This window comes from Mustela erminea, chromosome 10 (assembly GCF_009829155.1).
Source record: "Mustela erminea isolate mMusErm1 chromosome 10, mMusErm1.Pri, whole genome shotgun sequence".
Classification (NCBI taxonomy): Eukaryota; Metazoa; Chordata; class Mammalia; order Carnivora; family Mustelidae; genus Mustela; species Mustela erminea.
This window is the reverse complement of record NC_045623.1, coordinates 88,561,113-88,587,591: the sequence shown is the minus strand read 5'-3', so window position 1 is coordinate 88,587,591 and position 26,479 is coordinate 88,561,113. Positions and strand designations below refer to the sequence as shown.

General features: G+C 41.0%; 1 protein-coding gene across 7 annotated transcripts in view; it reads left to right on the top strand.

The window, feature by feature from the left end:
- Positions 1 to 25,527, top strand: part of GMEB1 (glucocorticoid modulatory element binding protein 1) — a 35,975-nt gene extending 10,448 nt beyond the window's left edge. For 6 of the 7 annotated variants that reach the window (XM_032301915.1, XM_032301921.1, XM_032301916.1 and 3 more), the window contains exons 3-10: positions 5,912 to 6,024; positions 6,715 to 6,839; positions 7,854 to 7,957; positions 11,101 to 11,258; positions 13,718 to 13,849; positions 15,176 to 15,313; positions 19,119 to 19,241; positions 22,298 to 25,527. In XM_032301915.1, the coding sequence (XP_032157806.1) occupies positions 5,912 to 6,024; positions 6,715 to 6,839; positions 7,854 to 7,957; positions 11,101 to 11,258; positions 13,718 to 13,849; positions 15,176 to 15,313; positions 19,119 to 19,241; positions 22,298 to 22,998 (1,594 nt within the window). In that variant the 3' untranslated portion in view covers positions 22,999 to 25,527. The remainder of the gene's footprint in view (positions 1 to 5,911; positions 6,025 to 6,714; positions 6,840 to 7,853; positions 7,958 to 11,100; positions 11,259 to 13,717; positions 13,850 to 15,175; positions 15,314 to 19,118; positions 19,242 to 22,297) is intronic. The other variant, XM_032301922.1, reaches the window with a different exon arrangement.
- The last annotated feature ends 952 nt before the right edge of the window (positions 25,528 to 26,479 follow it).

Below are 26,479 nucleotides of genomic sequence, written 5' to 3'. Positions count from 1 at the left end.
TATATCCACCTACTCTTGAATTTTTTGAAGCAATCCCAGACATTAGTATGTATCTTATAAAAGTAAGGATTTTTTAGTTTTTAAAATTTAACCATAGTTTGCTGACATTTCTGAATATTGAAGGAAATATTCTAAGATCTGTGAAAGAAAGTTGATATAAATACTGATGGGGTTCCTGGCTGGCTCAGTTGGACTATGTGACACCTGATCTTGACGTTGTGAGTTCGAGCCCCATACTGGATGTAGAGATTACTTAAAAAATAATAATAATAAAATCTTAAAAAATAATTACTGACATACAGTGAATAAAATGATTAGAATTTTTATTTGCACCAAAAGATTATGCTTGCCTATTCAAATTCGCTTGTTTGGGAACTTCAGTTGTTATGTACACACATACTTGCAGTTGTTATCCTTTGAGGAACGGTAATGAGGAAGAATTAAAGAATAGATTTTTTAATGCATGGCAGCTTTATTTTCTCTTAGAGTCATTGTTTCTTCTCTCTTTCCTAAAATGCTCCAGTTGTCACTTATCCTATCCCTGCTAGACACAGAGAACACTTCTCAACTACTTAGAGATTTAATTATTTTGAAGATTAGTTCCATTTATTTTGTGTGTGTGGCTTTTTTTATTTTCCAAATGACATTGCTCTCGTTTCTTGATTAGATTATAGGCATCTTTGTACAACATTGACTCCCCAACATACTGTTTATACTGAATTTGCCGTATGAGCAAATGAATAATTTTCAGGTACTGAATTTTGAGATGCCAGCCAGTCAATGCTCAGTTGATTTCTCTAGTTGTATTTTACTTACTTACTTAACGTATTTATTTAGAGAGTGAGCAAGCATGTGTTCAGCCGGGAGGAGCAGAGGGAGAGAAAGAATCCCAAACAGGCTTCATGCTCAGCATGGAGCCTGACATGGGGCTCAGTCTCATGACCCTGAGATCATGACCTGAGCTAAAATCAAGAGTTGGATACTTTGTTGCGCCTGGGTGGCTCAGGGGGTTGAGCCTCTGCCTTTGGCTTGGGTCATGATTTCAGGGTCCTCTCTACTTGGTGGGGGGCCTGCTCCCCCCTCCCCGTCTGCCTGCCTCTCTGTCTACTTGTGATGTCTCTCTCTGTCAAATAAATAAATAAAATCTTAAAAAAAAAAAAAAGTTGGATACTTAACAGACTGAGTCACTGAAACATCCTAGGAAATTTTTTCTTTTTTTTTTTTTTAAATTTTATTTATTTATTTGACAGAAAGAGAGAGATCACAAGTAGGCAGAGAGCCAGGGAGAGAGAGAGAGGGGGAAGCAGGCTCCTCACTGAGCAGAGAGCCCGATGTGGGTCTTGATCCCAGGACCCTGAGATCATGACCTGAGCCGAAGCCAGAGGCTTAACCCACTGAGCCACCCAGTTGCCCTGGAAATTTTTTCTTGATAAAACCTTGTATATAGACTGTACCCCTACTTCCCACAGCATGTGCAATTTACTGATTGTTGAGATTATGTATAAATAAGAATTTCTTTGGGGTGCATGGGTGGCTCAGTCATTATGTGTCTGCCTTTGGCTCAGGTCATGATCCCAGAGTCCTGGGACTGAGTCCCTTGTTGGGCTCCCTGCTCAGCAGGAGGCCTGCTTCTCCCTCTTCCTCTCCCCTGCTTGTGTTCCCTCTCGTGGTCTCTTTCTCTCTCTGTCAAATAAATAAAAATTTTAAGATAAATAAGTAAATAAATATGAATTTCTTTCTTTCTTTTTTTTTTTTTAAAGATTTTATTTATTTATTTGACAGAGTTCACAAGTAGGCAGAGAGGCGGGCAGAGGGAGAAGAGGAAGCAGGCTCCCTGCTGAGCAGAGAGCCCGATGTGAGGTTCGATCCCAGGACCCTGGGATCATGACCTGAGCCGAAGGCAGAGGCTTTAACCCACTGAGCCACCCAGGCGCCCTAAATATGAATTTCTTCTTCTTCTTTTTTTTTTTTTTTAAGATTTTATTTATTTATTTGACAGAGATCACAAGTAGGCAGAGAAAGAGGAAGGGAACCAGGCTCCCCGCTGAGCAGAGAGCCCAACTCGGGGCTCGATCCCAGGACCCTGGGATCATGACCTGAGCCGAAGGCAGAGACTTAACCCACTGAGCTACCCAAGTGCCCCTGAATTTCTTCTTTTAAAGGATTTTGCACGTACCGGTCAATTTAGAGTGAATTTACTGAACTTACTTGAAGCAGTAGTTTCTCATATTTATCATAATCCTCATTAACTGACCAACTACTTATTGAGTACCTTGTCATGTTCTAGTTAGTATTCGACACACTAGACATACAAAATTGAATAAATAAATAAGACATGATCTCTGTTCTTGGGAGCCTCTAAGACTGTGCTTAAGGAGAGGCAGACAGCTGAACAAATATATAATACTAAGTGTTATATGTGTTGTGACAAAAGCCTGAAGTATAGCTGGGTGACAAAGAAGGAGATAGGTGATTGTACTGGAGGGTTTATTGGAAGAAAAGGCATCATAGAGGCTACTCATTAAAAAACAAATAGGAGGGCACCTGGTTGGCTCAGTCAATAGAGCATACGATTCTTGATCCTGGGATTGTAAATTCAAGCTCCACATTGGGTGTAGAGAATACTTAAAAATAAAGTCTTGGGGAGACCTGGGTGGCTCAGTCGGTTAAACCACTGCCTTTAGCTCCGGTCATGATCCCAGGGTCCTGGGATCAAGTCCCGCATGGGGCTCCTTGCTCAGCAAGGATCCTGCTTCTCTCTCTGCCTCTGTCTGCCACTCTGCCTGCTATGCTCTCTCTCTGACAAATAAAACCTTTAAAAATAAATAAATAAATAAATAAAATCTTAAAAGCAAACAGGGTCACCTGGGTGGCTTAGTTGGTTAATCGTCTACCTTTGGCTCAGGTCATAATCCCAGGGTCCTGGGATCCAGCCCTGCTTTCGGCTCCTACTTTTCCCTCCCTCACCCCCATGCTTGTGCACTGGCATGCATGCTCTCTCTCTCTCTCTCTCTCTACCATGCTCTCTCTCAAATAAATAAAATCTTTAAAAAACAAACAAACAGATGAGGAAGGTTGTTCTGGGGAAAGGGGGAAGTAGAACAAGGAGGGAAGGTGTGAAAGATGACAATTCTGGGAACCACAAATAATTTGGTATGACTAGGGCTTGGATTATTATTATTTTTTTTTTTTAAAGATTTTATTTATTTATTTATTTGACAGACAGAGATCACAAATAGGCAGAGAGGCAGGCAGAGAGAAAGAGGGGGAAGCAGGCTCCCCGCCGAGCAGAGAGCCCGATGCGGGGCCTGAACCCAGGACACTGGGATCATGACCTGAGCCAAAGGCAGAGGCTTTAACCCACTGAGCCACCCAGGCGCCCTAGGGCTTGGATTATAAGGTGAGGTTTAGGGAGACTTGAAACCAGGGGCCCGATCTTGGAGCAACTTAAATATCCTATGAAGGATTTGGGGCTTTTTTATAACAGCAAGTAGAGGGTTCTTGAAGGGTTTTAAGGAGGGGTTTACATGATCACTCCCATAGGAATATAGAGATCAGGAGATGCAAGGAGACTAGTTTAGACCAGAGATGCTGCAGTCTGAATTAAGGCAGTAGCAGAGGAAAAAGAGACAGGGAGGCTGGCTCGTGTTAAGTAGTTACATCTGGTAGGATTTGGTGGCTGAGTATGTGGGAGTTGAGGAGGAGGAAGAGGGAAAAATCTGATGTAATCCCCAGGCTTCTGTCTTAGGCTGTAAAGTGCTGGTGGTGCCATTAACAGGGATAGGAAATATAAGAAGAGTGGTTTGGGAGAGGGAAGAGAACTTGGTTATTTTAGACATAATAAATTCAACAAACTGCTATGGGACATCCAGAAGCGTTTATTCATTTAGCAAGTAAACTGTGTCCTGGTGTGAAATTAAGAGGAGAGGCCTGTGCTAGAGGCGTCACCATGGGGGTGCTTTCAAGTAACAAGATGCAGGGGCACCTGGGTGGCTCAGACAGTTAAATGTCTGCCTTTGGCTCGGGTCATGGGATGGAGCCCCACATTGGGCTCTCTGCTCTGTGAGGAGTCTGTTTCTCCCTTTCCCTTTGTGCTCTCTCTCTCTCTTTCAAATAAATGAATAAAATCTTTTTTTTTCTTTTCTTTTTCTTTTTTTAAGATTTTTATTTATTTATTTGACAGAGGGAGATCACAAGTAGGCAGAGAAGCAGGCAGAGAGAGAGAGAGGAGGAAGCAGGCTCCCCGCTGAGCAGAGAGCCCGATGTGGGGCTCGATCCCAGGACCCTGGGATCATGACCTGAGCCGAAGGCAGAGGCTTTAATCCACGGAGCCACCCAGGTGCCCCTAAATGAATAAAATCTTTTAAAGAAAAGATGCAATAGTTAGTACAATAAGTTTATTATAGAAATTAAATGTTGTTAGTATATTTTATTAGGTTATCTGAGTCCATTTCTTAGAAGGTAAAACCATTTAATTTTTTTTCTTTTTTAAAAAAGATTTTATTTATTTATTTGACATGGAGAGGCAGGAAGAGTGGGAGAGGGAGAAGCAGACCTTTTGCTGAGCAGGGAGCCCGATGCCATGTGCGGCTTGATCCCAGGATCCCAGGACCTGAGCTGAAGGCAGTTGCTTAACGACTGAGCCACTTAGGCATCCCTATTTATTTAAATTTTTTTGAGAGGGAGGTGGGGATGGAGAGTAGGAGTCAGAGAATTTTAATCAGGCTCCACACCCAGTGCAGAGCCTGATGCAGGGCTCAATCTCAGGACCCTGAGATGCTGACCAGAGCTGAAATCAAGAATCCTGTGCTTAATGACTAAGCCACCCAGGCACCACAGAAGGTAGAAACATTTTACAAAGACTTTCCCTAAGTGATACTTCTAGTTAATGCTAGTTACTTTGGGCATAGTCTATCTCTCTGTCTCTGTCTCTCTCCTTTTTCTTTCTTTCTTTTTTTTTTTCACTAGGCTCTGTTCATATCAATAGTTTGATTATGACCCTTTGAAAAATGCTAAAGTGCTAAAGAAAGACTAAAGTATCTAGATTCCAACAAAGGACATCAGCTTCTATGGTCAATGATCTTTTTAAAAAAAAAAGATTTTTAAAAGATTTTATTTATTATTTATTTGACAGTGAGAGAGAGAGCACAAGCAGGGGGAGCAGCAGGCAGAGGGAGAGGGAGAAGCATGTTCCCCGCAGAGCAAGGAGCCCCACTTGGGGCCCAATCCCAGGGTCCTGAGCAGATCTGAACAAAGGGCAGATGCTTTTTTTTTTTTTTTTTTTTTTTTTTTAAATTTATTAATTTGACAGAGAGAAATCACAAGTAGATGGAGAGGCAGCCAGAGAGAGAGAGAGAGAGAGGGAAGCAGGCTCTCTGCTCAGCAGAGAGCCCGATGCGGGACTCGATCCCAGGACTCTGAGATCATGACCTGAGCTGAAGGCAGCGGCTTAACCCACTGAGCCACCCAGGCGCCCCCAAAGGGCAGATGCTTAATCGGCGGAGCCACCCAGGTGCCCTGGGTTCTTCCTGTCTTGAATTGTCCAACAGTATTACTTTTTAGTCTTCTTAGGATAATTCTATAATATAACTTAATCTTATACTTGAAGCAATATTTTATGTCATAAGCATTTAAGGTATGAAGGGAAAAGTCTAGTGTGAAACAGTAACAAGTGGTGATGTAAAGACAGTAGCAAGAGGAACTTTCCTTTGAGGTGAGAAAGTTGTTGATTCATGTCCATGGTTGTAGCTGCTAAGTAGTCCTGGGTAGCTTGGAGTTTAAATACAATGGGAAACTATTAAAGCACTAACATAGAGTTGTAAAGTATATTTATTTTATTCCTTTTGAGATAGATTATAACAAATTTCTTAACCCCATGCTGTGAATATTAATTTTTTCATGATTTATGTAGTTTGTTTATCGATGGACACTTTTACAACAGGATTTATGAACCTGGGTCCGAGAACAACACAGCAGTTGTGGCAGTAGAAACTCATACGATTCACAAAATTGAAGAAGGGATCGGTAAGTCTTTTTGTTATTCTGGTATCTTTGATCTTAGCTTCCTTGGTTGAGATTTCTTGCCTTTTGTGCCTTATATTTTTCCCCCAACCCAGTACGTCCTACCAGTGCTGCATGAGTTTGATGATGGTGCATCTAGAGACACCACTGACTAGGCCCGTCAGTTGATTATTTAACATCAGTTTGCTAGGGTACTGAAAAGATTTTTCATCTGCAAAAATTCCACAAAGAAATTAGAGCCTCAAGGTTGATCTGTCATGAGGGAAGTTGCTGATTAGGACGTACGAGGTGTTGATTGGAAGGCAGTCGGTGGAAAGAAACTGAAAAAAAAGTTTGAAACTAGACAAGCCAGAGTTTAAATCCTGCTTTCTCACTTCTTAGCTGTATGCCTTGGGAAAGTCACTTCACCTTTCCGAGTTGCACCTACATACATCGGAAACAATTATTGCCTCCCAGGATTGTTGTAAGAACTAAGTAAGATTAAGCATGTAAAAGTACATAGGACAGTATCTTGGATGTAGTGTGAGCTTGGTAAGAGAGCTGTTATGTCAAACTTCTTCCAGAAGATTCCAAAATGATACCAGCCAATGTGAACTGTTAGCTACTCCGAGGAACCAAGAGACTAGAGATTTTGAATTAAGCTTTTGGGAAAAAGCGTTCAATAAATAACTGATATATTTTTTTCATTTTCAGATGCAAGCACTATAGAAGCAAATGAGGATATGGAAATTGCTTACCCCATAACTTGTGGGGAGAGCAAAGCCATTCTCCTCTGGAAGAAGTTTGTATGTCCAGGAATAAATGTGAAGTGTGTCAAGGTAATTGCCTTTTCTCCTTACTGGGATCTGTTTGGGGGTTTCTTGTTTTCAAAGAGTATACTTTCAGTGCCTCTTCTCTCTTGTCTGCCATATCAATGTTTTCAATTTTGTGGCTATAGTCCCTATGATGTCACAAAAAAAAAAGGGCTTTGGAGTGAAATTGGCCTGATTCAAATTCCAAGCAGAACACAAGTTCTGTGAGAGCTGAGAACTTGGATTGTTCGCCAGTGTATCCCCAACACCTAGAATGATGCTTGGCATCTTTATCTATAAATGTTTGTTAAATGAATGAATGGAGTCCCGTCTCTATGACTGGGTGACCTTGAACAAGTTAATATTTCAGAGTTAAAATATGAATAATCGTATGTTAAAATATGGATAATCACACTGTACGGTTGCTAGCAGATAAAATGAGATAATATATGTAAAAGGCCTTATAGAAGTGTGCATTAGAGTTTATTGAAAATTATTACTGATAAAACTAAATTCTCATGAGAGCACAAAGTGGAAATAATTGCTTATTCTGTGTCCTTTGGTAGCCACAGCAGTACCCATGGATGGTAGTCACCATCGCTGGCATCATCCTAGAATCATTAAGGATTACCGAGTTTTGAGGCTCTGCAGTGATAGTGGTTTCTGTGGTACTTATTCTTTCCACCACATCCTGAATCTTGTCATTAGGGCTTGGTAGGTTGCTTCTGTTTATTTAAATAGCCTTTGCAACATTGGACCCAAGTGCCTGATTTAGGGCATGGATGGATTTTAGATGCTAATCAGTATATTAATCTCTGATCCTCCTCCTGTCTTCTGTAGCTCTGTACCAGGACAGGGCACTGTGCCCAGAGAAGGATCATCTTCTCTGGCACAACAGGGCAGGAGGCTGGGAGATACAAGGCTATGACTTAAGATGCCATCTGGGTATTTTTCATATGAAACAAGTAGAGATACCTTTCTCTTTCTCTTGACCTGCCTAAGTTGACCTTGGGTTATTTGGGACTTTTCTTTTTACTTTAGTTCAATGATCAGTTGATCAGCCCCAAGCATTTTGTACATCTGGCTGGCAAGTCCACCCTAAAAGACTGGAAGAGAGCCATTCGTCTGGGTGGAATCATGCTCAGGTGAGCTTTAATAACAAGCACGTACCGGGGTGCCTGGTTAGCTCAGCTGGAAGAGCTTGCAACTCTTGATCTCAGAGCCCCACATTGAGTGTAGAGATTGCAAAGAAAATAAAAAATAAAGCAAAAAAGAAAAAAGTGCAAACCTGTTGTTTTGTTTTGTTTTAAAGGTTTATTAAGTTATTTCAGAGAGAAAGAATGCGGAGTGGGGGATGGAAGGAGAGTCTTTTTTTTTTTTTTTTAAGATTTACTTGTTTATTTTAGAGAGAGAGAGAGAGCATGAGAAGGAGGAGCAGAGGCAGAGGGAAAGAGAATCTTAAGCAGACTCTGCTGAGTACAGAGACTGTTGGAGGGCTCGGTCTCATGACCCTGAGATCATGGCCTGTGCTGAAATCAAGCTGAAATCAAGCTTAAACCAAGAGTTGAGTGCTTAACCTACTGTGCCACCCAGGCGCCCCTCAGCACATACATACCCTCCAGCTGACTTTGGAACACTAAATCATGGTAGAATACAGATAATTCAGGATTTTCTCTTTAATTCAAAATTTTTATTCCCTCTGAAGAATTGGCTCGTGCAATCCATGTATTAACCTTCATCAGCCAGTTCTTAAAATCACTGTGAGAAAAGGAAGATTGACTTGAATTCACTCTTCCCAGCATTTAGGGCAAATTTTTTCTGATGTCAGGATGTTTGGATCCTTTCTGGGCCAAGAAGCTCGGGGGTAGATGACAATCCTACTTGAGATCACCAAGTACAGGCAGGGCTAAGCCTGGTGCTGAGGAAGCGTGCCGACCGCAGAGAAGTGTAGGCTGGTTGACAAGTTCTGTGATAATCTGGTAAGACAGAGGCGCTGTTGATAAGTCACCATCATGCTCAGTAAATGCAGTCCTTGCCATCAATATACCACAGAAATAAACTTCAGAATGTGTAATATCCTCACCCCCATCTTTATGCAGTAAGCTTACTTTTATAATTTTCCTCCCTCTGGAAAGGGAGGAACATTAACATTAACGTTAATTAGTGTTCCTTGAACACTCGCCTATTGATGGATTTTTGTGGTCAGGATTGGAAAGTTCCTCACAGAACATGTATCAACACCCTTAAGAACATTTTACCCATTGTCTTTAATTCTTTTTAAGGAGTCTGTCCTAAGAAAAATCTATAGTGCTTGTAGAGATTCAGGCATAAAGACGTTTATTGCAACATTGTTGAAAATTACAGTCTGCTTTAGGGGCACCCGCCTGGGTGGCTGAGTCAGTTAAGGATCTGCGTTCAGTTCAGGTCCTGATCCCAGGGCATCAGTGTCCCTGCTCTTTGGGGAGCCTGTTTTTCCCTCTCCCTCTGCCCCTCCTCCCATTTGTACTTGCTCTAAATAAATAAATAAATAAATAAATAAATAAATAAATAAAATAAAATCTTAAAAAAAAAAGAAAGTTATAGTCTGCTTCAATATACAGTCAATATAATTTCTAAAGAAAACTTATGGCTCATCTAAACATATATGAGTATATACTATGAAATATTATGAGATTATTAAAATATTTCTAAAGAATTTTTATAGGAAAAATGCGTATGATATAATGAAAGAAAGAAAACAAAATATAAAATTGTGAGTGCCTGGCTGGCTCACTCAGTATAGCATGTGACTCTTGATCTTGGGATAGTGAGTTTAACCCCCATGTTAGTTGTAGAGCTTACTTAAAAAAAAATACATGTATAGATGGATACAAATATATAGAGATATATAGATATGTAGATATGTAGGGGTACCTGGATGGCTCAGTCGGTTAAGCATCTGGCTCTTGATTTCAGCTTAGGTCTTGATTTCAGGGTTGTGAATTCAGGCCCCTCATTGGGCTCCATGCTGGGTTGGGAGCCTACTAAAAATATATATATGTATGTCAAACTGTGATTTTAGTTATGTGAAAAACAGACCTACACGTATACACATAAAATTTAATGGAAGAAAATATGCCAAAATGTTAATGTATCTCTGTGTTGTTGGATTTTTTTTAAAGAGCAGTGGTTTTCTTTATAGTTTTATGTATTTTCCATTGAGAATGTTAATTTTTTCTTCACACATTATTTTATTTTTTAAGGTTTTATTTATTTATTTATTTGACAAAGCGAGACACAGCGAGAGAGGGAACACAGCAGGGGGAGGGGTAGAGGGAGAAGCAGGCTTCCTGCTGAGCAGGGAGCCCAATGTGGGGCTCGATCCCAGGATCCTGGGATCATGACCTGACCTGAAGGCAGACACTTAACGACTGAGCCACCCAGGTGCCCCTTCACATATTATTTTATAGAGAGACATGTTTTTAAAAAAGAAATTATTCTAGATGATTTGTATGCAGAAATCAGTACTTAGTTAAAATTGGGAAAGAATACTTATAACTTTCATTATTGTTCTTGGCTTGTTCCTTTTGCCCAGAAAAACAAGCACATGCCAACTTTCCTCAAATGTAAGAAGGAATCAGAATGCCTAAAAGATATTTAGTGAAAGCTGAGTAACGTTATAACATAGAGTTTACTATAATTAAGATAACCCATGGCTTTGCTCATGGCCTATAATAACAGTGTCTTGTGAATTCAGTTATAAGGGCATTTTATAGTGGGGATTTAGTATAATCAACTTTGCACTGTATTTATAGGACAGTTGTTAGCCTTTTTTTTTTTTTTTTAAAGGAAAGAAATGTGCTGAAGTTTTGTCTCCAAAAGTGGCAACAGATCTTCCTGGTCTAAGAATACTAATACATCAGAATCTCATCATAAAATTCTCAGTTATGCTGGGATATATGAATTAGTCTTTTCCCCTTTTGGGTTTGGTTTCAATGAGATTCTATGGCGATACTCAGATGTTGTCAGGAGTGTGTCCCTAGCTAAAGCTTGGTGATAACGGGAAATGAAACAATACTCATAATGATCAGACTAGGGAAGGAAGAGGAGTACTTGTAAATGTGGGCAGGACCAATGAAAATTTTATAATCCCAATTAGAATTTTTGTAACCTAATGACTTTTAATCCTATTAGGTTTCATTAATCTATGGAATAGATATAACAACTTTGTTTCTATTTGTCCCTGAGGCCTAGTTCCATCTAGATGTAGTGCAGGCTGAACTGGTACTTCTTGTCTCCCCTTACACAGGAAAATGATGGACTCCGGACAGATTGATTTTTACCAACATGACAAAGTTTGCTCCAATACCTGCAGAAGCACCAAGTTTGATCTTCTGATCAGCAGTGCAAGAGCTCCAGTGCCCGGACAGCAGACAAGTGTGGTGCAGACACCCACTTCGGCTGATGGTAGGGGGTAGGAAACCACCTGAAAACCCAGTGTTTTTTAGTAACGTTTTCCCCCTTACTTCTCTCTTGTGTTTCTTAATTTTAATTCTCATGAGCATTGATGTCCTTGTAAAGTATGCTGATCTTGGGTGTGATTCCGTACTTTAGAAACAGATCTCTTGGTTTTCTCCCAGATGATTCCTATTGGCCATACCTACTTCCTTGTTTCTTTCTAACTACATGGTAAACATTAGAAAGATGGTTCAGGGGCAGTTGGGTCGCTCACTCAGTTAAGAGTCCCACTCTTGATTTTGGCTCAGATCACCATCTCAGGGTTGTGAAATCAAGCCCCATATCATGTCCTGTGCTGGGTGTGGAGCCTGCTTAAGATTCTCTCTCTACCCCCCGCCCCCCCATGCATGTTCTCTCTAAAGAAAGATGATTCAGTGGTTATTATGTTTATTTAGTGGTCTCACTTTGGCAGGCAAGAATTCTACCACTGAACCACCAATCCCTGCACTGACTTTGGTACCACTTGGCATATCTTTGAAATTAGATTGTTTTGAAAATCCTTTGCTCTACTGGTGGTCAGGAAGGAAGGTAGAATGATGAAGGGTCTTCAACTGTTGAGTTGAGATGTATCAAAGATAATGTATGGTTGGCTGGAGTGGACTCTGGAGAGTCTGCTGCTGCACAGATCAGAGAGCTCTGCCTGGAAGGGATCCACAAAAAGCTTCCTCACAAATGAGGCAAGATGGGCATATGCTTAACTTCAGTATTGTTTACCTTGGGAATAGAGCTCGTTGCTCTTCTCTAGGAAAGATAGAGCCATGTAAAAGATGATTGTTAAGGATTCAGTTAGTCCAGGGGAGCCTGACTGGCTCAGTTGGAACGGTGTGTGATTCTTCATCTTGAGGTCATGAGTTCAAGCCCCACACTGGGTATAGAGATTACATATATACATACATACATACATAAACTTAAAAAAAAAAAGCAATTCAGTTAGTCCAGTTAAGATTCTTATCTCAACTACTTTCACAAGACTTAAACATATGCCTGATAGAGTTGTAAGGACACTAACGGATTTAAGGGAAGTACCATGTTTTAATAATGACCGCTAAAGGTTTCTCTTGGTCAGCCCTAATACTCTGTGAGTAACCACTGGGTGAGAGGAAGCCAAATCTCTTAGAACCTATGTTCCCTTCAGGAAAGTATAAAATATCTAGCAGTTTGAATTTTTGGTCCTGGGTGTCTTTCACTTGAAAAGTAAAAAATGCTATGAAATTATTTACTTACTTTTTGTTGGCCAAAACTCCACTAGTTGATTATCCATATCAATATTACTTTTATTGTATCCTCCAGCATGTGGAGTCCATTCTTGTCTATATATCTGTCTGGATCAGTTTGATTTCTCTCCATTCTCTTTGTTTAAAACCTTTTTTTTTTTTTTTTTAAGATTTTATTTGACAGACGGAGATCACAAGCAGGCAGATCACAAGCATGCTGAGCAGAGAGCCAGATGCACGGCTCGATCCCAGGACCCTGGGATCATGACTTGAGCTGAGGGCAAAGGCTTTAACCCACTGAGCCACCCACGTGCACCTAAAATCTTTTTTTTTTTTTTAAGATTTTATTTATTTGACAGAGAGCACAGCAGGGGGAGTGGCAGGCAGAGGGAGAAGCAGGCTTTCCGCTGAGCAGGGAGCGGGATGTGAGACTTGATCCCTGGACCCCAGGATCATGACCTGAGTGGAAGGCAGACGCTTATCCGACTGAGCCACCCAGGTGCCCCTGTTTAAAATCTTAATATATGAGGGGTTCCTGGCTGTCTGAGAAGAGTATGTGACTCCTGATCTCAGGGTTGTGAGTTCGAGCCCCATGTTGGGGTGGAGAGATTACTTTAAAAAAATAATAATAATAAAATAAAATCTTAATATATGATGTTAATAGCACAAGTTCTTTTCCTCTGTGAATCTGCTATTCATGGATCTCTTGCCTGATTTTTTTAGTCTCATTTCTCTTGCTTTCTCATACATAGCCTGATAATTAAGCTATAACAACTTCTGATATTCTAGATGGTTAGTGTTCTTGGCTAAGCACCATACTTTTCTCTTATATTATTTCAGATCCTCCACATCCTCGCTAAGTCTGGGGCAGACAGCCCAGCAATCATGCTCACCTTCCACCTTTTTAAAAAACGTAACCGCTCAGGAAGCAGAGTGCTCTTTTGTGATATTATAAGTTATCTTTCCCTTTCTATTCAGAGTAAGAAGAAAGCATTTTCTTTTCAAAGACAGGTTTTCTTTAGAAAATCCAATATTCATCCTGGTTTACCAAAGATTCTAGTTTTTACTATATGGACCTGCAGGCAGAAAGCCAGAATATTAAAATAACAGGGTCTCTTTGGCTATATGAGATAAAGGATAGCTATGACTTTTTCATGAAATTCACTGGATTTACCTCTAATGGACTGCTTTTAGGTAGCATCACACAGATTGCCATCTCAGAAGAGAGCATGGAAGAGGCAGGGCTGGAATGGAATTCCGCTCTCACTGCTGCTGTCACCATGGCTACAGAGGAGGGTGTGAAGAAGGACTCAGAGGAAATTTCAGGTACTTTTCTTTGAGGCTCAGATACCTTGCAGGGTCTTGGGACCCTTCTCACCATTATGATCATGGACACAGGAGGTCTCTTAAGTACTTGGTGGTTTTTCTCATGCACATTAATAATTGTAGCTGCAGACATTTTATTTTATTCCATTGCAACAACAGCCATGCACAGTCACATTTTGCATAGGAAGAAATTGAGATTCAAAAAATTCAGCAGCTTGCCTCAGACCAGCCACACAACCAGCAGTGTCAGAGCCGAATTCAGCTGTTTGACTCTGTAGTCAATGCTTTTCATCCTGTCACACTGCCTCCAACTTTGGAACGTTTTTTAGATAAACCAACCTGCAAGGTGTTAGAAGGAAAAATTAGGTAGCAGGTGGTGTAGAGGATGGTGACTAATGATGATTCACTTAGAGGGGACCAAGAGGGGTTTCACATCATCCTCCATTCATTAATTCATTTGAAAAATATTTATTGCTGCCTATTTTTAGTTGGCTCCATTGCCAAGATAGGTGAAAAGACAAAACCTCTGCCCTCAGAGAGCTTATCGTCCCACCGACTCAGCTGTTTTATTTTATTTTGTAAGTATAGGACTAGAGGGAATACAGTGGCTCCTTGAACAAGGTGGCAGTTTGGGGCACCAGCCTCCTGTGCAGGGGAAAATCCCCTGCCCTCCCCCACCTTAACTGTAAATCTTACCAATAACATAGTTTGGTAAAATGTTAACATGTTTTGTATGTTATATGTATTACATACTGTATTCTTACAATAAAGTAAATAAAGTGTTAAGAAAATCATAAGAAAAGAGTTGTTTAATTTAAAAATGATGAGTATGTGAGTACATTTTTTTAATTCAAAAATGATGAGTGCAGTACATCACTGCACTGTATTTATTGAAAAAAATCTGTGTATAAGTGTACCCTCACAGTTCACACTGTATTGTACAAGGCTTGCCTGTATATCTTTAATGTCTTTATTATTTAACTTTTAAGATACTAAATACTATTTAATTTTAAATTAAATTATGTAAATAAATAATACTTAATATTTATTTATATCTTTATTGGAGGAAGATAACCTGCTCCCTACAGCCTGAGCCATGACAAATTAGAGCAATTATCCCAAGTCCCTACGTTGCTGAAGAGGCCAAATAATTGGTTAGCAACTTAAAGGGGCAGCTAGTATTCCAAAAACTTATTCATTTTTCCCAGAAATGGCCCAACAAGAAATCATTTCAAATTGAAATAATTTTGAGTTTAATTTGTAGAGATGTATCTAAGTATACGTAGCATCTTTGTTTATCTTCTTGTCTTATCCCTCTTGTGTCAGAGGACACTTTGATGTTCTGGAAAGGAATAGCTGATGTAGGGCTGATGGAAGAGGTTGTCTGCAATATACAGAAGGAAATAGAGGAGCTACTCAGGGGAGTTCAGCAGCGGCTCATTCAAGCTCCCTTCCAGGTAACAGGTAAGTGCACTAATTCCAACAACAGTGGTCATTTTATTGAACACTAACAACTGTAGGCAGATCCTGTTAGTTTCATGAAAACACTGGGGTGTCAGTATTATTATCCCCATTTTACAGATTAGGAAATCAAGGCTCATAAAAGTTAAGTTACTTGTCCATACTCGATAATAAGTTTTTTAACTCAGTTCTGGTCATGCTCTTCACAGGTAATTTTTGCCTTTATAAATGGTGCCAGAAAGCAGGCTCTCTCTCTATTACATATAGATAGGTAGAGTCTGAAAATTGGAGAAAGCTACCTGGTTTTAGATGAGTCTCATATATATCAGTTTAGGGTTTCCAGAACAATTGTGTGCACTTACAGCTCTTTCCAAATACCCATAGGGTACTTGCTGCTGTGCATAATGTAAAAGGATGCTCTAATCATTTGATACAAAAGGGTTGTGATGACAGGCATCTGGCTGGCTTAGTCGTAGAGCATGTTACTCTTAATCTTGGGGTCATGAGTTTGAGCTCCACATTGGGGGTAGAGTTTACTTAAAAAAAGAGTCATAATACGGGGCGCCTGGGTGTCTCAGTGGGTTAAAGCCTCTGTCTTCGGCTCAGGTCACTATCTCAGGGTCCTGAGAGCAAGCCCCGCATCGGGCTTTCTGCTCAGCAGGGAGCCTGCTTCTTCCTCTCTCTCTGCCTGCCTCTCTGCCTACTACTGATCTCTGTCTGTCAAATAAATAAATAAATCTTTTTTTTTTTTTAAAGAGTCATTATAATATCTCATAAGCTTGTGTGTCAATGAGTTCCTAGATTTGTTACTTGTGTCTTACTACCTCTCTATAATTCATACATTATATAAATACATTTAAACTTTACAGTAGAATCTTTTTTTCATGTTCTTGGAGGGGAAAAGGCAAGTAATTTAGAAAGCAGGGATGAGTCTTTTAGGGTGATCAAGGAAGGCCTCCCTAAGGAGGTGGCTTTAAGCAGAGACCTGAATTGAAGAAGCTAGCCATGTGATGAGCTGGGAGAAGGAACTTTTCAGGTAAAAGGAACAAAGACCTTGAAGTTGCAATGGGCTTCATAGGTTCAAAGAATTATAGAAGCTCTGAGGCAGCCACAGTGGACAAGGATATAGGAGAGTGATAGGTGATAAGGTTGGAGAGGAATAGAGAGGACAGTTTAGTTATTTTTTTTTTAAGATTTTATTTATTGGGGCGCCTGGGTGGCTTAGTGGGTTAAAGCCTCTGCCTTCGGCTCAGGTCATGGTCTCAGGGTCCTGGGATGGAGCCCCACATCAGGCTCTCTGCTCAGCAGGGGGCCTTTTTCCCCCTTTCTCTGCCTACTTATGATCTCTGTCTGTCAAATAAATAAATAAAATCTTTAAAAAAGATTTTTAAATTTAAAAGAAAAAAAAGACTTTATTTACCTGAGAGCGAGTGAGAGAGAGAAAGCACAAGCAGTGGGGAGAGGGAGAAGGAGGCTCCCTGCTGAGCTGGGAGCCTGATGTGGGGCTCGATCGCAGGACCCTGGGACCATGCCCTGAGCCGAAGGCAGACACTTAACTGAGCCACCCAGGTGCCCCGAGAGGACATTTTAGATAAGCTTTGGTTAGAACTTTGGTTCTATTTTAAGGTGATGGTAAGCCATCATAGTTATTTTGAGCAGGGGAGTGAAAAGGATTTTTTACATTTTTATAGTTTTATGTAGTTGTATATTTTTTATTTTATTTCATTTATTTTAAAGATTTTATTTATTTATTTGACAGAGAGACATCGAGAGAGGGAACACAAGTAGGGGGCTTAGGAGAGGGAGAAGCAGGTTTCCTGCTGAGCAGGGAGCCTGATGCGGTGCTTCATCCCAGGACCCTTGGATCATGAACTGAGCTGAAGGAAGACGCTTAATGACTGAGCCACCCAGGCACCCCTATTTTTTATATTTTTAAAAGATCACTTCAGTTGCATGTGGAGAATAGACTGTATGGGGCAAGAAATCAGTTGGGAGGGGTGTGTGCTAGCTCCAGTGGTGGAAAGTGCAGCTCTTTTTTTTTTTTTAAAGATTTTATTTGTTTATTTGACAGAGAGAGCGATCATAAGTAGGTAGAGAGGCGGGGCAGGGGGTGGGGGTGGGAGCAGGCTCCCCGCCAAGCAGAGAGCCCTGATGCAGGGCTCAATCCCAAGACCCAGAGATCACGATCTGAACCGAAGGCAGAGGCTCAACCCACTGAGCCACCCAGGCACCCTGAGAGTGCAACTCTTGATCTTAGGGTTGTGAGTTCAAGCCTGACATTGGGCATGGAGCCTACTTAAAAAAAGAGAGAAGGAAAAAGGAATCAGTTGGGAGATTCCTAAAGGAATTACTCCAGGCAAGAGATGATGGTGGCATGGATTAGAGTGGATAGTGGTAGACCTGGGAAGAAGTGATCTTATCGGGGATATATTTTGAGTGTGGAGCTGACAAGTTTTGCTGAGGGACTGGATGTAGGATAAAAGAGAAAGACAGAAATCCAGGATGACTCATACATTTTTGACCTGAGTCATGAATGGTAACAACATTTCCTAAGATGAAGATCACTGTGAGAGTTGTAGTTAGTACAGTTAGTACTAGTTAGTACTAACTAGTTAGTACTACTTGTTGTTGTTATTGTTTTTAAATAGACCCCATAGCCAGTGTAGGGCTTGAACTCAGAACCCTGAGATCAGGAGTCACATACTCTAGAGACTGAGACAACCAGGCACCCCTCAAAGTTAGTTTTGACTTGGGGCACCTGGTTGGCTCAGTGGGTGGAACATGTGACTCGTTATCTCAGGGTTGTGAGTGCAAGCCCCATGTTAGGTGTAGAGCTTACTTTTAAAAAAAAAAAAAAGAAAGAAAAAAAAGTAGTTTTGACTCGCTAAATGATTATGAAGCCTCCAAATGGAGATGTTACTCAGCTAGATGGAGTATGAAATCTGGCATGCGGGAAAGAGGTTAGGGCTGGAGATCTGCATGTGGGAGTTCTCAGCATGTACATGTTATTTAAAAGCATGGAACTGGATGAGATGATTGTGGAAGAGAGCTGTAGGGGGAGAAGTGGTCTGAGTTAAGGAAGTAATGACCGCAACTACTGACAGTGCTTTCAAGAAGTTTTGTTTAAAGAGGAACAGAGATAACACTATGAATAACATTGCATGCCAGTTCCCATGTTTGACACTTAAAATATGCTGTTTCTTAAAAAAAAAAACAACATACTCGATTTATTTATTTGAGAGAGAAAGAGAGCAAGCAGGGGGAGCAGTAGAGGGAAAGGGACAATCAGACTTCATGCCAAGGGCAGAGCCTGATGTGGAGCTCGACCTCACAACCTGAGCCGAAATCAAGAGTCGGACACTTTACCAACTGAGCCACTCAGGTGCCCCTAAAATACGATATTTCTAATCTTCATGTCTGTCTTGCCAGGTAGGTATTATTAGGCCTTTTTGTCTCAGATGAGAAAACTGAGGAGTGAAATGACTTATCTAAGTTCACACAGATAGGAGGAAACCATAAAACTGAGATTCAAACTTAGCTCTATCTAGAGTGACCATGTTTTCTAAACCACAAGTCAGAACTTACAACCAGATGCAAGATTTTTTAAATTTATATTTATTTATATGGAAAGATGTGTAAGTTATAACAAAGTTAATTATACATGTGATAAATCTTTGCCAAAATTTTTAAAAATGCAATTAGAATAGTATCATCATTCCTGGGTTGTTTCATATTTATAAGCAGTACAACAGAGAGCTGGGGAAACACTTCTTTTTTAACTTGACAGGCATGTCTTTGTTTTAAATAGATGCTGCTGTTCTCAACAATGTAGCACATACATTTGGCCTAATGGACACAGTGAAGAAGGTATTGGACAACAGAAGGAACCAAGTAGAGCAGGGAGAAGAGCAGTTTCTCTATACTCTGACAGGTGTGTATAACTTGTTTCCTCTTAGATGATATTATACTAATATCCTTGAGTCTTGCCATTTCTTTGTGGACTTCTTTTGGGACTGGCTTCTTTCCTTCCGTCCTGTTTTCCTTCCTTCCTTCCTTTCTAACTACCTACCTGCCTGCCTTCCTTCCTTCCTCATCATGGTCCTCCTTTCATATCTTGGAGGATTAAGATGTCTGCTCAGTTGCTCCATTTATTCAGTAATATCAATAGTGACAGAAGAAACAAATTGGCCTTTGTTTTTGTTACATTATCTGTATTGCATCTTTTGATAATTATAAATTTATCACCTTCTCCATTATTTGTGGTATTCAGAAATTATAAGCACGTGAATAATTTAACTCTTTTTATCAAGTACTTAATTTATGCTGTCTCTGGGATGACCTGGGTGGCTCAGTCGTTAAGCGTCTGCCTTCCGCTCAGGTCATGATCCCAGGGTCCTGGGATCCAGTCCTGCATCAGGCTCCCCGCTGGCTTCTTCCTCTCCCTCTGCTGCTCCCCCTGCTTGTGTTCTCTTTCTCTCTCGCTGGCAAATAAATAAATAAAATCTTTAAAAAACAAATTTGCACTGTGTCCAAACTAGGTTGTGGAAATACAATGTTGACTAAGACAGCTTCACACTCTTCATGGTGTTTAAGGAACTCAGGGGAAAGCAGACATAGATATAAGTGCAAAAAGTAGTCAGCTTTGTAACTCAGGCATATAATGGGTATGGGGGAAGAACAAAAGGAGTTGTCACTTATACCCAGAGAGAATCAAGAAAAGGTTTTGGGTAAGGTGGGTGAGAGATAAAAACAAGTCAGAGGTATGGACTATATCACCTTTGAATGATGCAGAATATATTATAGTTAGTCCTTAAGCCAAGAGGCAAGATTATTTGGTAAGAGAAGAACAATTTATGGTTTTTTTGTTTGTTTTTTAAGATTTTATTTATTTATCCGAGAGAGAGAGAGCAGGGGATTGGGGCAGAGGGAGAGGCAGGCTCCCTGTCAAGCAAGGAGCCTGACATGGGGCTGGATCCCAGAACCCTGGGATCAGGACCTGAGCTGAAAGCAGACACTCAACCAACTGAGCCACCCAGGTGCCCCAATATATGTTGTCTTAAACTTAACCAGTATATATTTTCAACTCAGTTTACTGAGTATTATGAGATCCTTTTCATTTGATCCTCCTAAGAATGTTAGAGGCTATTGTCCCTGTTTTATAGATGACCTAGTATAGGCACAAAGAGGATAAATATTTGCCTTGGGGCCACATCAGTACTTGGCAGTGAAGCTTGGACTAGAACTTGGCTTTCTTACTTCTAATCTAATGCTTTCACCTTGAAACTTCACACTATTCAAAAAAATGGTTTTTGTTAGGAATGTGGGCTTTTGGCTCTTTGTCCATATTTTTTTTTTAAGATAGGTTTAATCATAGTACACATAAAGTTTTATTTTCTGCTTTTTCCACTGTGACATATTAATATTTTTCCAAGTTGCTACACAGTACTTTACCTAGACATTCTTCTAAGGATGACATTTAAATTTTCAGGTTTTTCTTTAGCAGCTTATTTTGTTGCAGTGAACTTGTATGAATATAACTTTTTCTTTTTATGTGCTTTTAAACTACTTCCCAGAACTAAGCTTCAAGTTAAATGGTATTGAAAATTGTTTTATGGATATTTATGACTTACTTGTTGCCAAATTTCCAAGAATATTATGTCACCATTTTGAACATACCAACATTGGATGTTGTGATGTATAATAGTCTCTGATTTAACTTTTTTAAAAATTATAGATGTAATTGTTAACTTCTTCAAAGATTTTATTTATTTATGAGAGAGAGAGTACACAGCATGAGAGCATGAGCAGGGGGTGGGGGCAAAAGGTGAAACAGATTCCCAGCTGAGCAGAAAGCCTGATATGGGACTTGATCCTGGAACCCTGGGATCATCACCTGAGCCAAAGGCAGGTGCTTAACTGACTGAGCCACCCAGGCGCCCCATGTAATTTTTATCTTCTTGAGGTTTACATTTCTTTGACTACTACTGAAAATGGAAAAAAAAAAAAAAAAGCAGTATTTTGTAACGTATGAGGCAGTATTTAAAAATTTTGAGTGAAAAAAAAATTTTTTTTTAATGTGCTCTTGATCCCTGCCTACTCCTTTGATTCTCAGCAAGGAATTGATTTGCTCTTGGTGTTCCATAGGAGCAAAGTGCTCTCCAGATGTAACTGATTATTTATTGAGTGCTTCTCAGGTACTAAGAAGTAGAAGAAGTTCTGGTCTAGAACCCGACTCACTAGTGGTCACCAGGGTTGGATTGTACATTGGGAAAGGGATAGTGATAGGCATATTGTGATGGAAAAGCCAGTAAGTTGGCCTTCAGAAGACTTTTGTCTTGGCCCAAACTCTAAGACTTTAAGTAAGTCACTTTACCTCTCTGGATCCCAGTTAAAAAAAATGAATGTGTTAGTGCTCTAAGACCTCTTTTAGTGTTTATAATTCTTAGGAACTTCCTCTGTAATTTTCTGTAGACTTCTCTGGGTGCTAATGGTAGACGAAGGCCATTTGGTAAACTAAGGTCACCAGCAAGGTGATCCTGCCTTGAAGGACAGTTTGGGAATCACTGCTTTTTTGGAGCAGCCATTGTAGTTCCTCTGTAGGTCCATGTTAGTTGCAGAAGGATTGTGCAAATATTCCTTATTATCATCTGGAGACCCAGGCAGGGCATCTATAAGCCACAAGATCAACAGCAGGCTTCTTTGGTTTGCATTTTGGTGACAGGTGACAAAATACCACAGGAGCTTCTAGGACTGGGCTGTAGTAGGATAACAGCCTGAAAATGATTCTGAATTGTTGCCCTGCCTATAGTCACACAATGAAATGTAGTTGCTGGAGGGATTTTAAAAATCATCCAGTTTTGTTTCTTGTTTTGAAAACAATGAAGCCATATAGTGGCAAAGCCAGGGCAAGACCTCAGGTTTCCTGACTCCATTCACTGTTCCCAAGAATATACTTCTCTCCACACAAAGTCTGTCTTTTCTTTCCAGAGTTGGAACGCCAGCTGGAAGAGCAGAAGAAGCAAGCTCAGGATCACAGGCTGAAATCCCAGACGGTTCAAAATGTGGTACTGATGCCTGTGAGCACTCCTAAGCCTCCAAAAAGGCCCCGGCTCCAGCGGCCAGCTTCCACCACAGTCCTGAGCCCTTCTCCTCCGGTCCAGCAGCCTCAGTTCACAGTCATCTCCCCCATCACCATCACCCCAGTGGGCCAGTCATTTTCCATGGGCAATATTCCAGTGGCCACCCTCAGCCAGGGCTCCAGTCCTGTGACTGTTCACACACTGCCTTCTGGCCCTCAGCTCTTCCGCTATGCCACAGTGGTCTCCTCTGCCAAGAGCAGCTCCCCAGACACAGTGACCATCCACCCCTCGTCTAGCTTGGCACTGCTAAGCTCCACCGCCATGCAGGATGGGAGTACCCTGGGCAACATGACCACCATGGTGAGCCCTGTGGAGCTGGTGGCCATGGAATCTGGCCTCACCTCAGCAATCCAGGCTGTTGAAAGCACCTCGGAGGATGGGCAGACCATCATTGAGATTGACCCAGCCCCAGATCCAGAGGCTGAGGATACTGAGGGCAAAGCAGTCATTTTGGAGACAGAGCTGAGGACTGAGGAGAAAGTTGTGGCTGAGATGGAAGACCACCAGCATCAAGTCCACAATGTGGAGATTGTGGTCTTAGAGGATTAACTGGGGATCTCGGGGCCAGGAGATATGTTTTGGTTTGGAATTTTAATTATTTGTTTATTTTTATCATTGTCCCACTCATTTCCACATAGGATCCTTTTTTTTAAACAAAATCTCTTTGTTGTAACTGAAAATGTTGGGTACCTCCCACCCCCTTATTGAAAAATGGACAAAAACAAAGCTGTCCTTCCAGAAGTTGAGAGTAGGTCACTCAGTATCCTAATCCTTTTACACCAAGAAAGTTACTTCTTTTAGGGGAGGCATCAGGATAATCAGATACCCTGTCCAGAAAGCCCTTTCCAGGCTAGTCTGTCTGTGTATGCATATGGTTTTAGTTTTGTAAAGATGCATTGACCAAACTCTGGAATGCAGATCTGACACTGGAAGGCAGCGCACCCACACATGGAAGTGGAAGGATACTTTTTTTGTGTCCTGGAAAGGACCCTCAGAGGCCGCTGCAAAACTGAAATGAAAGAAAAGTTGAACTGTACTTGGAGGGGAAAGTGGCATACCAGCAGCAGCTTAAGAAGGGAAGTGCTTTGGCCAGGATGGGGCAAGGAAGTTATCTTAGCTCCAGAAGTGCAACTGATGCCTCTTGATATCTCGAAAGGTTATTACCACGGTGCCATTTTGAGAAGAGACCAGAAATAAGTGGAAGGGTACATCTCCTTGGACCAAGTGGCATCAGGGGCCCAGGGGCCTGTGGCTTTGCAGAAACAGAAATCCCTGGTTGTCACAGCTGTGCTTTGTGATCGAAGCTCACCTTCCCTCCCTTCCCAACTTTGTCAAAGCACTTAACCCTCCTAAATTAGGATCAGTCCATTCATTTGCAAATATGCGATGTGGTGTAAATTTCTCTGGTTCTTGGACTGTGGCTGTCCTGGGGGTGGGGCTCCAAGGCCATCATTTTTATTGCATGACTCCAGGCGCAGGGAGTTCCTCATCTAGACCAGCTGCCCTTTTTGGTGGGGCCCTTTTTTGGCTTTGGAACCAAAAGCAGCCACTCATTTGGTGCTTCCTCTTGTTCTACCCTCCATCCCTCAATTGTTAATGGCATCTGTCTCCTGGATCCCACACTTTTCAGCTTTTTGGCTGATTGGAGAACAGTGACAGGTGCCTGCCTGCCTTCATTCTCTTTTAGATTCATTTATACCACAGATGTTTCTGTGAGATATTAAGCTCATAAAAAAACCTTAGGCTTTGCAGGGAAGACTCAACAGCCCCGGCCTATCCTGAGGCACCGAGTAGATGTCTCCTCCTGAGCAAGCTGGACTCCCTGGGAAAGAAGCATTGTCTGCTACATTATATTATAGGAAATGTACCAGGAATGTCAATAATAATATCTTGGGGGGTTATTATTATTATTTTTATAATGTTGTTTGTATATTTAGAGCTGGGCCATTTTCCGTGCTGTGATTCCTGCTCTTGGACCATCTTCAGTGTTTGGGGCAAGAGTGGATCCTGGTTTTTATTTCTTTGATTGCATTGTTTACTGCACTAGGACAAATATAGGGAAACTGCAGACAATTTAAAGGAAAACAAGGTCAAAAAAGAAAGCACACACCTTAGGAGTGGGAAGCTTTTTTTTTTTTTTTTGGTTTCTGGTTTTTAATTAAAAGCAAAACTTTGACCTATAGTTTCCTTTTTTTTTTTTTTTCTTAAGAGAAGGCACCCACCTGAAGCCATGTTTCTTCCAACAGATGTTGGAAACCCTACTGTCAAGCAAATGAAAACTGTTCTGCCATCCCTCAGATGGCTTTAATAGCTAGAGAAGCCCCTCTAACTTGGGAGGGCCAATCTTAACAAGCCTTAAGGGTTAAATTTCTGAACCCCATATAGTTGTGGCTTTGAGCTTTAAAATTGTATGGGGTTTTACTTTTATCTTCAAAATGTTTAATAGATGTAGCAATCAGCTTAGAACAAACCTTTGGCCCTTTAGTGAAGGAATTGGCTTTTATTATTACTTCTTTAGGTTTTCTGATGGTACATAAACAAACCCAGAGTTTCTATCTAAGTCTAAAACTGCTACTTGAACCTAGAAAGGCACATGTCATGTGCTTATCATGGTTTTTAGGGACACTTTTCTCTTTCCCAGAGATGGGAGGTCCAATTCAGGACAGAGGAGGAGCCCTGGGGAACACCCACACACTAGCTCAGGTTCCTTACTTTCCTCCTTCAGCTGTCTGTAGTGTTTTAAAGTAGTGTGAGCATCACGGTTCCAAAGTCAAGAGATCTCCTCCTCCTGAAGACAGAACCTGTTTACTTTCACTATCTGAATATTCTGGCTGGTGGAAATACATGAGCTTTGTTGTTTTCCTGGTCTTCCAATAGCCTGTCGTTATTGCTAGCTGCTGTGTTCCTGGTTGGTGAGAGGGGGTTTCCTCAGAGCCCCGGTCTAAACAATCTCAGTTTGAGAAATATGCAAGCCATTGGTATGTGCACAAGCAGTTGCAATGAATCATTCCTCAGGCTGACTTGGCAGTAGCCATCTATATTTCTGTTCATTCATTAAATAAACATTTATAAGTACCATCTATGTGCCAGGCTTTGTGCTAGGCACTGGCAGTACAGAGATGAAGACAGAGTTCCTGCCCTCAAGGACTTCATACTTCAGAGGTTGTCTGGAGTGAAGAACTATGTTTCAATATAATTGGTTTCTTTTGTAACCCTATGTATTTTATTTCGTGCATTGAAAAACATTCTGAAAATTGGTCCATAGGTTTCAGCAGGCCATAAAAAACACAAAAAAGTTAAGCCTTTTCTAGTGAGATACTGAAACATCATCATGTTGGGGTTAGTGCAGCCACGTAGCTACGGGGTGGGAGCTGAGAGAACAAAGGATCAGGCACCTAACCCGGCTTGGGGAGGTAGGTGGGTACAGGAGTACTTCTGGGAGAAGGTGTATACTCAAGCTAGTTTAGGACAGATCATTTTGGCTAGGTTTTTTGGTAATCCATTTTCAAGTAGTGGGGCTTGCTTATATAAGAGGGGAAAAAAGTCTTTGGTCTCTTGCTGCTTCTGCCTGCAGAGCTAGGCAGAGTCAGCAGCATGGGCAGTCTCCCAAGAGTACCCCACTGGAAAAAGCCAAGTCATGTCTTAGCTTCTCTGAGTTTCCATCAGAGGAATCCAGTGCCCAACTGGAGTTTAGCTGGTAGAAGGTAAATGGCCCCAACCTTCCTGCCATGTGGTTTCCACAAAGGCCTTGGAGTCATCTGTGCAACTGTCTCACTGGTTATGTCCCTGCCTTGTTCTTTTCCTCTTTCAATTTCCAGACTCCTTCCGTGCTCTCATCCCCAAAACAAAACAACTGCCAGTTATTCGAAAGTAAAAAATGGACAATGTACTTGAATATTCAAGATTCAAAGCCACTTCATGTGAAGTTTCTTTCCTACCTCTGTCTACATTAGGGAAGGAACACCAGTGTTAATACAAATACCTTGGAAATTGATAATCAGTTCAGGTGGTCTGACACTCTTTTTAGTGG